At 41.7% G+C, this 10,000-nt stretch overlaps 1 protein-coding gene across 12 annotated transcripts in view; it reads left to right on the forward strand.

The window, feature by feature from the left end:
* Positions 1-10,000, forward strand: part of LOC125027731 (multiple C2 and transmembrane domain-containing protein-like) — a 145,782-nt gene that overhangs the window by 126,888 nt on the left and 8,894 nt on the right. For 8 of the 12 annotated variants that reach the window (XM_047616834.1, XM_047616833.1, XM_047616838.1 and 5 more), the window contains exons 2-11: positions 2,924-4,051; positions 5,019-5,170; positions 6,559-6,717; positions 7,066-7,252; positions 7,415-7,611; positions 7,840-7,965; positions 8,169-8,256; positions 8,511-8,656; positions 9,455-9,584; positions 9,984-10,000. The exon at positions 9,984-10,000 is cut by the window's right edge and continues 73 nt beyond it. In XM_047616834.1, the coding sequence (XP_047472790.1) occupies positions 2,924-4,051; positions 5,019-5,170; positions 6,559-6,717; positions 7,066-7,252; positions 7,415-7,611; positions 7,840-7,965; positions 8,169-8,256; positions 8,511-8,656; positions 9,455-9,584; positions 9,984-10,000 (2,330 nt within the window). The remainder of the gene's footprint in view (positions 1-2,923; positions 4,052-5,018; positions 5,171-6,558; positions 6,718-7,065; positions 7,253-7,414; positions 7,612-7,839; positions 7,966-8,168; positions 8,257-8,510; positions 8,657-9,454; positions 9,585-9,983) is intronic. The other 4 variants (XM_047616842.1, XM_047616843.1, XM_047616844.1 and 1 more) reach the window with 1 other exon arrangement.

Raw genomic sequence — 10,000 nt, forward strand, 5'->3', positions numbered from 1 at the left:
TTTCTTCTTCGTTTTTTTCGTATTTTTTTTTTCTTTTTTTTTAGTTCTAAATATTTAGGTTCGTCGTTCAAAAGTCGAAAAAGCTTGGTTAGTTTCCGCGGAGTTTTAAGAATTAAGAAGTTCGTTTCCCTTAAGTTCCCATTGGTTTGTCTGTCACGTTACTGTTTGGTCCATAGGGCGAAACAGGACAGTTGAAATTATGTACGTCCGTAGTTGGTTTATTTTTCTAAGCGTGAGTATGAATTTTTTTAGGCACGTCGCTCATTGAGCATGGCGCTTTTATGAATTAAGTGGCTTTGTGTTTGTTTAATTGCTCGGAGTTGGAGGCGCAGTGGGTATGAGTCATCATAGTTATCGCTGTTTACTTCTCTTCGATTTTTTTTTTTTTTTTATATATTGATTTATCTTTTTTTTTTTTTTTTGTGGGGGGGGGTTGGGGGGAATTGCAGTGTATATTAAATTGGGATTTCCCCTTTTTTTTTCTCCTTTCTCTTTTCTCTCTCTCTCTGTCTGCCTCTTTCTTTCCCTCCCCTCTCCCCTTCGCCTGTCCCCCTCCCCCTTCTCGTCTCGCATCTCTCCCTCCTTCCCCCTCGCTCTCCCCCCTTCCCTCCCTCCCTCTCCCCCCTCCCTCCCTCCCTCCCTCCCTCCCTCCTTCCCTCTCCCTCTCCCTCTCCCTCTCCCTCTCCCTCTCCCTCTCCCTCCCTCACTCACTTCCTCTCCCTCTCCTTCCAAGAAAATAAATTTGCATGTACAGTGTTGCTTTACCCAGACAACATGTGTGAGTCGGCGGTCGTTGCCTTTAATACTAACTCAACTATGGCATATACTTTTGCAAATTTTTTTAACATAAAAGTTACATACACGTGTACAATGTCCGCTTTGTTGTTATTTTTGCAAGTCCCTATTTTTTCCCCCTTTGTTCGTTTTGTTAGTCGTTGGCTTGGGGCGTTGGAAGGGTGCCGGGGATGCCTACACAATACGGTGGTGTTGTGGCGTTAACCTACTAAAACGAACACGACGAAAGAAAAAAAGAAAATGAATGAATAGATAAATAGTAATCAAAAAAACGTTACGTGGGGTCGGTCTCTGCTACATTTCTGACGTCATGCGCTGATTTGCATTTGAATTGCACTAACGGTAACTATTTGTGTTGTTTTGTTGTTGTCGTGTAGTTTATATCGACCAAGGGTAAATATATTCCCGTATTGTTTTTGTTTTTGTGTCACGTTTCCTTTTTGTTGTTGTCTGCCACGTTGAGTTGGAATATTTAAAATCGGTGGGAAGTTAAGTCTTGCATTAACAAGCGTGGAAGATAGTTTAGAAAAACATCGTAATTTTCACCTGTGTTGGAGGATTCAGTTCAAGCTCATAAGTATCACCTCTCTATAGAGCAAGTTCATTGAAAGCTTTATCCTAGCTTTCGAGTTAATGTAAGTCTCAAACTTATTCGGTAGAAACTTCATGATTAGTACTTTCGGGAGGACTGCCAGATTTAGCAGAGTCTCCCCCTTACGGTCTTCAACTCGTGTAAGAAAAGAAAACGGTGGCGTACCCTGTGCCCATACCCTTCTGTCCTAATTAGCATAAATACTGGGTCACCATGATGAACTACCTTCCATTGTTTTCCTAATTAGAATGGGTTTACACGTTCAAGGTCCCTGGTGTTTATGACAGAGTGACAACGACCTTTTTTCCTAGTCCGTGACAAGGTCATTATCGTGTAACAGAGATTAGATTTGTTGAATATGTAAGGTTTGGTATGTTGATGTTAAATGGACCAGGTCTTTATCAGATTACGCGGAATATCTTTCGTATTTTGAGGTATAGAAATAATAATAAAAATCGATTTATTAGAACGCTTGTCTGTATTTTCGAAAGAGAATTCACATCTCCATGAACATCAGTTATCACAATTTACAACTTTGAAATGTTTTGTATTGCAATAAAACTCTAGAGAAAGAAACGTGGAAACTGTGAGCATTTAGAGAAAAATTAACGTGTTGACATCTCTGTCGATATTCAACACTGACGCTATTAATTTATAGTTTAATATTGACATTTCACTTTGTTTTTAACACTGCCAGCAATATGATATTGCAAATTCCTTTAACGTGTTCTATGATGCTTGTATTTTGGCAAGAATAATTGCATATAGGATGTGCGTGCGAATGTAGTTATATATATATATATTCATGTGTGCGCGACGCCATGTTTTGTTCGTGATTCAGAATTTATGTCTACATTTAGAAATTGATGTTGGTAATTTGAATAAGTGAATCAGCACATTATTCATATTTTGTCGTAATATTCTATAAATGGAAGTCAGTCCCGATTCGCGATGTGTCTAAGAGAAATAACATATTCGTTTGATTTAATTCTCTTCATGTTAACACTGCTTCATATTCCCTAGTCACATGTCTTTGCATTTCATTTTATTGTTTTGTATGATCGTTAATAGTTTTCCAGATTTGGGAGACCGTGTTTAAAGGCAAACGAGAAAGGGGGGGGGGGGGTAGAATTAGCGGGAATAATGTAATTATTGTTGTCATTACCATGTTTTCTTGTGCATTTCTCTTGTAAATCATAAGCTACATCAGACAATTTGCGTTTTCCCGACAGAGGGACAAGGATTTTTATTTTATTTATGTTTTAGTACGTTTATCTTTTAACCGTGTCCTCTTTCATTTTGAAGTGTGTGTGTGTGTGTGTGTGTGTGTGTGTGTGTGTGTGTGTGTGTGTGTGTGTGTGTGTGTGTGTTTGTGCGCGCGCGCGCTTAAAACTTTTCTTGGTGTAATGGAAACTGCAAAGGGTATTTCCCTCCTGGGAAACATGAAAGCATTTTATGGTGTCCGTGTGAATACGCTGAAAGTGTTGTTGTAACCAGAAGTGATATAGTCATCAAAATGTTTTGGCAATCCTTCAGCTTCTGCATGAAGAGTCTGAGTTCAGGAGCCATCATGTTATCACGAACACAGAGGATGTGACCATGACGAGCGAGGGAGTGAGCGCGTCCCCTCCGCGCGATGGCGTCGGCCACGGCACTCTCCAGGTGACCATCAGCGAGCCCCTCAGCCCCCTCAAGCCCCTCCGGAAGAAGGACTCGGGCTCCCCTGAGCTGAGGAGCAGCAGTCCCCTGGGCCTGCAAAAGCCCGGCAAGAAGGACCGAGTCGGGGGCTCCTTCGCCAAGGCCTTCAGGAAGGTTTTCCGGAGCCGCACGCCCTCCCCGAGCACCGAGGACCGGGAGGAGGACGGCGGCTCGGAGGCGGGAGAGGAGGTCAAGTGCGACCTGTCGAGCGACTCGGACGGCCATGACGGCCACCGCCTCCTGCTGCGGTCCTCGCGGGGAACCGAGAGCCAGGACTCCGTGGAGAGGCACGACCTGGCCGGCATGCTGCTCAACAGCCATGCCGTCACGACCTCCAATGAGGAGTTCATGTGCGAGTCGCCCAAGGAATTTCTGTCGGTGAACAGCCCGGGCATGGGGAAGTCCCAGACGTATTCTGTGCTCTCCGAGGCGCTGCACCATGCCTTCGTGGAAGGCATGATATGCACCGGGACGGTGACCTCCAGTGAAGAGCTGCAGTGCCAGGGGAGCAAGAGCGAAAACGACACGGAGCACAGTCGCTCTATCGACTACTCCTTCTCATCCACGAAGACGTGCAGCTACATTTCCTCCGAGGAATACGACGGTCACAGGAGGGATTCCGAGGCGCCCCTGACCAAGCGCTCCCTGCTGGTGCCCTCCGTGTCCCTCCGCTCGAGCAGCTACTCGGACCACTCCGACGGGGGCACCGACGACGACAGCAGCTCGCAGCACAGTCGGGACGAGAGACAGGACTCGGCCTCTCTGCCCCACACCGACCACAAGCTCTTCTTCGGCCATTTCTTCTCCTCTTCGCGCCGCTCCTCCATGGTGCCTCACGCGGAGGAGCCAAAGGCGGAGGGCGCCGGCCCACACCCGACGAAGCACAAAGACCACCCTGCGGGGAATCCGGGCGAACACGGCAAGAGCCACAAGACGCTGGGGGACACTCTCAGCAAAGTGGCCGAAGTAAGTTGGGTGTTGTCTGATTGCCGAGGAAATGGCGGTGATGACGACCGCTGCTGCCTTAATTAGTCTCGTAAACATGCTGAGACTACACTGTTCTAAAACATTAACCACTAACGGATATAGATTGGCAATTAGCTTGTGTAATAAACTGCATTGTTAATCTTGCTCTTTAATATTCAGTAACATAGTTTATATAGGATTTCAGTGTATTCCCGTTAATGGTTGTATATTTTTATTAATAAATTAATAAATGTTGGACGTCATATGCAAGAAGATATACAAGTGCTGTTATTTAGCTTTAATGTATGGAACAAAAAGTTAAAAAATATACAGCTGTATCAGTTGTATTCATAAACTATATATTATTGGCATAATATAAACACACACACACACACACACACACACACACACACACACACACACACACACACACACACACACACACACACACACACACACACACACACACGCACGCATGCACACGCACGCACACGCATGTACACGCACGCACACGCAAGTACACGCACGCACGCACACGCACGCACACGCACACGCACGCGCACACACGCGCACACACACACGCACACACACACACACACACACACACACACACACACACACACACACACACACACACACACACACACAGGAATTGATAGTGTGTTTATATGAACATAAATATTTAGTCAATCAGTAGGGTAAAGGTTTCATCCACATTATTGCAGGTTTCAATTAACAAAAGCCATTGTATAGTTTGGCATTATTTACTCACTTGGTTAAATCTATATTGATTAAAATATTAATATTTCCTTTCTTCTCCTCTCTTTTTCCCTGTCCTCTCGCTGTTTCTGTTTTAATTATCGAATCATTCAACTCTCGCTTAAGGTGCACGGTGTCCATAACATCCTTTTTTAACGCCCACATAATTCCCCCCAAATGATCACGTCGACCTTCCTTTCCTTTGCAGTATTTGCAACGCGGAGGTTCAAGATTGGCTGAGCAGCAACGTCGCCTCAAGAGCCAGATATGGAGTTCCGTGGTGACTATCGTGCTGGTTGAAGGCAAGGAGCTCCTGCCTATGGATCCCGACGGCACTTCGGATCCCTATGTGAAATTCAGGTGAGGATGCTGTGCGGGTCATTAGGTTTCGTGAGGTATTTTTTGTTTTCTCTAGATTATATTCTCGGGTCAATTTTTGCATATATTTTCTAGCACTTTAGAAGATTAGAATAGTTTGTTTTTGTGTTTTTTTGTTTTGTTTTTTGTCTGGATATGTGAGTGTGTTGGCAGTAAGGGAAAAAAAAATCTTAGGGTGACTTGCAGAAATACTGATTAAGTATGATTTGGTAAAATTTGTAAATCTTCAGACTGTTAGATGATTTATAATACCTCTTTCTTTTTTGTTGTTGTTGTTACTCGAGGTTTTTCTTCCCCACAATACATGCACTGTTGAATACTGTTGCAGCTTCACTTCAGTTTTTAATGTGGGATATCTTTATTTTTTGTTTCTTATATATTTGTTCCAGTTGCACATTACAACAACATGCTTTTACATTCCTTGCTAGTTTTGCATTTCATTTTTTATAAATCTATTCAATTTTCTTTTACAGAGATCTGTTTTTCTCTTTATCATTATTAATCTCATTATTATTGTTATCATTATCATTATCATCATGATAATGAATTAGCATTTTTAGTCAAAATATTTTTATTTTTTCATGGTACTTCTTAAAGGTATCAAGTCACTTTATAAACTACTTCATTAACCCATTGCCGCCGGGGAAAATGAATAAAAAATGGGGAAAATGCTGTGCTCATTTTTTACATTTTAGCGAAATGTCCCTGCACATAGATGGCTCTGCTAGTGCCCAGCCACAAAGGAGTCAATTACTAGATGTTGAGACCTTACCTGTTTTCACCTTTCCTTGAATTGGCGGGAAAAACGTATTTTTTACTAGTGCTATGAATACTGATGGTGTTATTTTTATTATAAACACTATAACTACTATAATGTTATAAACATTTGTAACAGCTAAATAAGATAACGTAAAATATTTTCGTAAATTAACGAAACGGGAAAACGGGCGAGACAGCCAGTACTCGTAATTGGCTCATTGATGAATTAGTACAAGTGTAGCCATCTATGTGTAAAAACAATTAAACAAGGCAATGGGTTAAATGGAATATGACATTCACTTTTATTTCCTCCATATTTTAAATATATTATGAAGCATGAATGGCCTCTTACAGTTTATTTTCTATATTATTATTAATTATATAACTTTTATGGTTTTATTTGTCTCTGGTCAATGATACACTATTATATAGCACAACTGATTTACTGAGCTGGTGCTTGTGTTTGTAATAGTTATGGTAAAAGAAAACCGGAAACCAACCTTTTACTCTAAGTAACTCTGCTTTTTTTTCTAAACTTAAATCTCTCGCATAACATGAGACATTTACCATTGCTATTATTTTTTTCCTTTTTTTGCTCCCAAATTTCCTAGGCTTGGCAATGAGAAATACAAGAGCAAGGTGGAGATGCACACGCTAACTCCGAAGTGGCTGGAGCAATTTGATTTCCACCTTTTTGAGGATCAGAGCCAGCTCTTGGAACTGACTGTGTGGGATAAGGATGTTCGGAGTAAAGATGATTTCATGGGAAGGTAAGATCTCGGCCGTGTGACTCGTGTGTCTGATGTGATTGATGTCTGTGTGTGTTTCCTTTTACCTCGCACTTCTTTTCAAATTTCCTATTGTGTATGTACGTGTATGTCAGTATGTGTTTATTCATGTACATGTGCAAGTGTGCACATGCAAGGAGTGTGTGAATGAGTGTGTGCATATAAGTGTGTTAGAAAGAGATAGCGAGTGACTGTGTGAGTGAGAGATGCAAAACGCAACTGAAGAGAGGATTGAGCGACAAGTTTTACGTGTTTCACAAGTAGTTTTCTCAACATAACATTATGCTTCATATATTTTCCAAAGCTATAAATCGTGTATTTTTGCAACAGATGTACACTGGACTTGACCCAGTACGAGCGCGAGAAGACCCACCACATTTGGGCGGAGTTAGAGAAGGGAGCGGGGTCCATTTTCCTCCTCCTCACAATTTCTGGAACGACTTCTTCTGAAACCATATCAGACCTTCATTCATACCAGGAGAATCCCAGAGAATTGGATAATGTTTCCAAGAGATATGTAAGATTATTTGTATGTTAATTTGTTTATTTCTTTTGATATATTTGGAAAAGGATATGATTCTTGAAGATATACTGTAGGTGATGCTATATGTTCTATATTTAATAGTGAAGACGATGAGCAAGCCGACTTTTTCACATGGTTTATTCTCTGCCTTCCTAGGCCTTCACAAGATCTCTTCACAACCTGAAAGACATTGGCCACCTGCGGGTCAAGGTGTATCGAGCGCAGGGCTTGGCGGCAGCGGACATAGGCGGCAAAAGTGACCCATTTTGTGTCTTGGAACTTTGCAATGCCAGACTTCAGACACAGACTGAGTACAAGACGCTCTCTCCCACATGGAATAAGATCTTCACCTTGTTAGTATTTCACTTCTCTTTATTTATTTAGGCCAAAAGAAACAGTGGTTGTGTACTTTATTTAGGTGGTTTAAAAAACAACTATTGGAATGATTTTGCTGTCTTAGGAACAGTATTCCTAATACTAAGAAATAAAGTTTATTTTTTGCCAGTATAACCACTCATTACAAATTGAGATTTTGTATTTCACACTCATCTGTTGTAACATCTAATTTTCCTCTCTTTCAGCAATGTTAAGGATATCCATAATGTTTTGGATGTCACAGTCTATGATGAAGACAGAGACCACAAGGTAGAGTTTCTGGGGAAAGTCGTCGTTCCTTTACTTCGGATGAAGAATGGCGAGAAGAAATGGTAAATGTTTGTTCTTTGATATGTGTGCTTTTATTTCCGTTCCTGCTCTTGCTTTTGTCATAAGACCTTCCAATGATAATGAAGTTGACCTTTCATAGTTGTTTCAGCTTTGATTTCATGTTATATAAAATATTTGTAGTTATATTTTATTATTCCACGTTTGTAGTTCATTTTATTATCCCTTTTCTGTTTTCCAAAAATAGGTATCCTCTAAAGGATAAAAAGTTACGTGCTCGTGCAAAGGGAAATAATCCAGAGATTCTGCTAGAGTGTTCTGTTGAATGGAATCCAGTATGTATTTGAGATGTTTTATTTTGGTGAATAAAATAACTATTTGAAATATAGACTGAAACCTCAACATAATACCCATTATTTGGGTGTTCAAGCCATAATTAGAATCATATTTGACATATTTTCTGGACAATGAATTAAAAACTAATGAACTAGCTTTATCTTGAGTGCTTAGAACATCATATAGCAGAGTAGAAATACCCCAATCACAATCGCAATTATTATGAAAGTTAAATTTATTTTCTTCACTCCAGGTCCGTGCTGCCATCCGAACTTTCACCCCGAGAGAGGAGAAGTACATGCAGACTGAGCAGAAATTCAAGCGCCAAGTATTTATCAAAAATGTCAATCGCCTTAAGTCTTCCATCATGGATTTCTATGAGTTAGGGAAATTTATCAAGTAAGTTCTTTTTGGGAGGGTTTTTGATAATGAAAATTGGTTTGTCTCCTCCCCCTCTTGCTCTCTCTTTCCATCTCCCCCTTTCGTCCTTTTTCTCCTCCTCCTTCCCCTTCTTCCTCTTCCCTCCTCCTCCTCCCCTTCCCCTCCCCTCCCCCTCCCCCTCCCCCCCCCTCCTTCTTCCTCTTCCCTCCTCCTCCTCCTCCTCCTCCTCCTCCTCCTCCTCCTCCTCCTCCTCCTCCTCCTCCTCCTCCTTCATCTTCTTCCTCTTCTTCCTCTTCTTCCTCTTCTTCTTCCCTTCTTCTTCCCTTCTTCTTCCCTTCTCCTCCTTCTTCTCCTTCTCCTCCTTCTCCTCCTTCTCCTCCTCCTTCTCCTTCTCCTTCTCCTTCTTCTCCTTCTTCTCCTTCTTCTCCTTCTCCTTATCCTGCTCCTGCTCCTTCTTCTTCTCTTTCTCCTTCTCCTTCTCCTTCTCCTTCTGCTCCTTCTTCTCCTTCTTTTGCTGTTCCTCCTCCTCCTCCTCCTCCTCCTCCTCTTCCGTCCTTCCTCCCTCCCTCCCTCCCTCCCTCCCTCCCTCCCTCCCTCCCTCCCTCCCTCCCTCCCTCCCTCCCTCCCTCCCTCCCTCCCTCCCTCCCTCCCTCCCTCCCTCCCTCCCTCCCTCCCTCCCTCTTCCCTCCCTCTTCCCTCCCTCTCTCATCCCTATCAAGCCTCACATTGAATTTGAAATTGTCTTGGTTGTCATACCTTCGAGCATATAACAGCACATTTTTGACAGTCTCTATAACCTGATCTTCCCATCAACAGATCATGCTGGGAGTGGGAATCACCTGTTCGGAGCATCATAGCTTTTATATTATTCATGGTCATAACGTACTACTTCGAGGTCTACATGTTGCCAATCCTACTGCTTATGCTCTTCCTCAGAAACTACATTGTAAGGCTTTTAAAGTTGTGTTTTGTTGAACCTGGTCTTATGCTTGTCTTTTATGAAGGAATTCTTGGTCTATTGATTCATTTTATGAGATTATGATTGAATTAGGATATTTGTTGAAATATTGTGAAAAATATACAAATTGTTTGATTTAGTGTGTGTGTGAGTGTGCGTGTGCAAGCATACATGTATTGAATTGCTTACATGGCTGTCTGTTCATGTAAGCAATTCCAGTATTTATGGATCTGTTTTTTCTGTATTTTTAAATGTATTAATGTTTTTTTTTTTAGAGTTTCAGAAGCAAATGATAAATGAATTTACACTGATTACAAATATCTGTTGGTGATTTTGCTTTAGTTCCAACAAAGCTCATATATTTTTCCACGTCCCCCCATTTAACAGGTAATCTCAATAGTTGG

This window comes from Penaeus chinensis, chromosome 8 (genome assembly GCF_019202785.1).
Source record: "Penaeus chinensis breed Huanghai No. 1 chromosome 8, ASM1920278v2, whole genome shotgun sequence".
Lineage (NCBI taxonomy): Eukaryota > Metazoa > Arthropoda > Malacostraca > Decapoda > Penaeidae > Penaeus > Penaeus chinensis.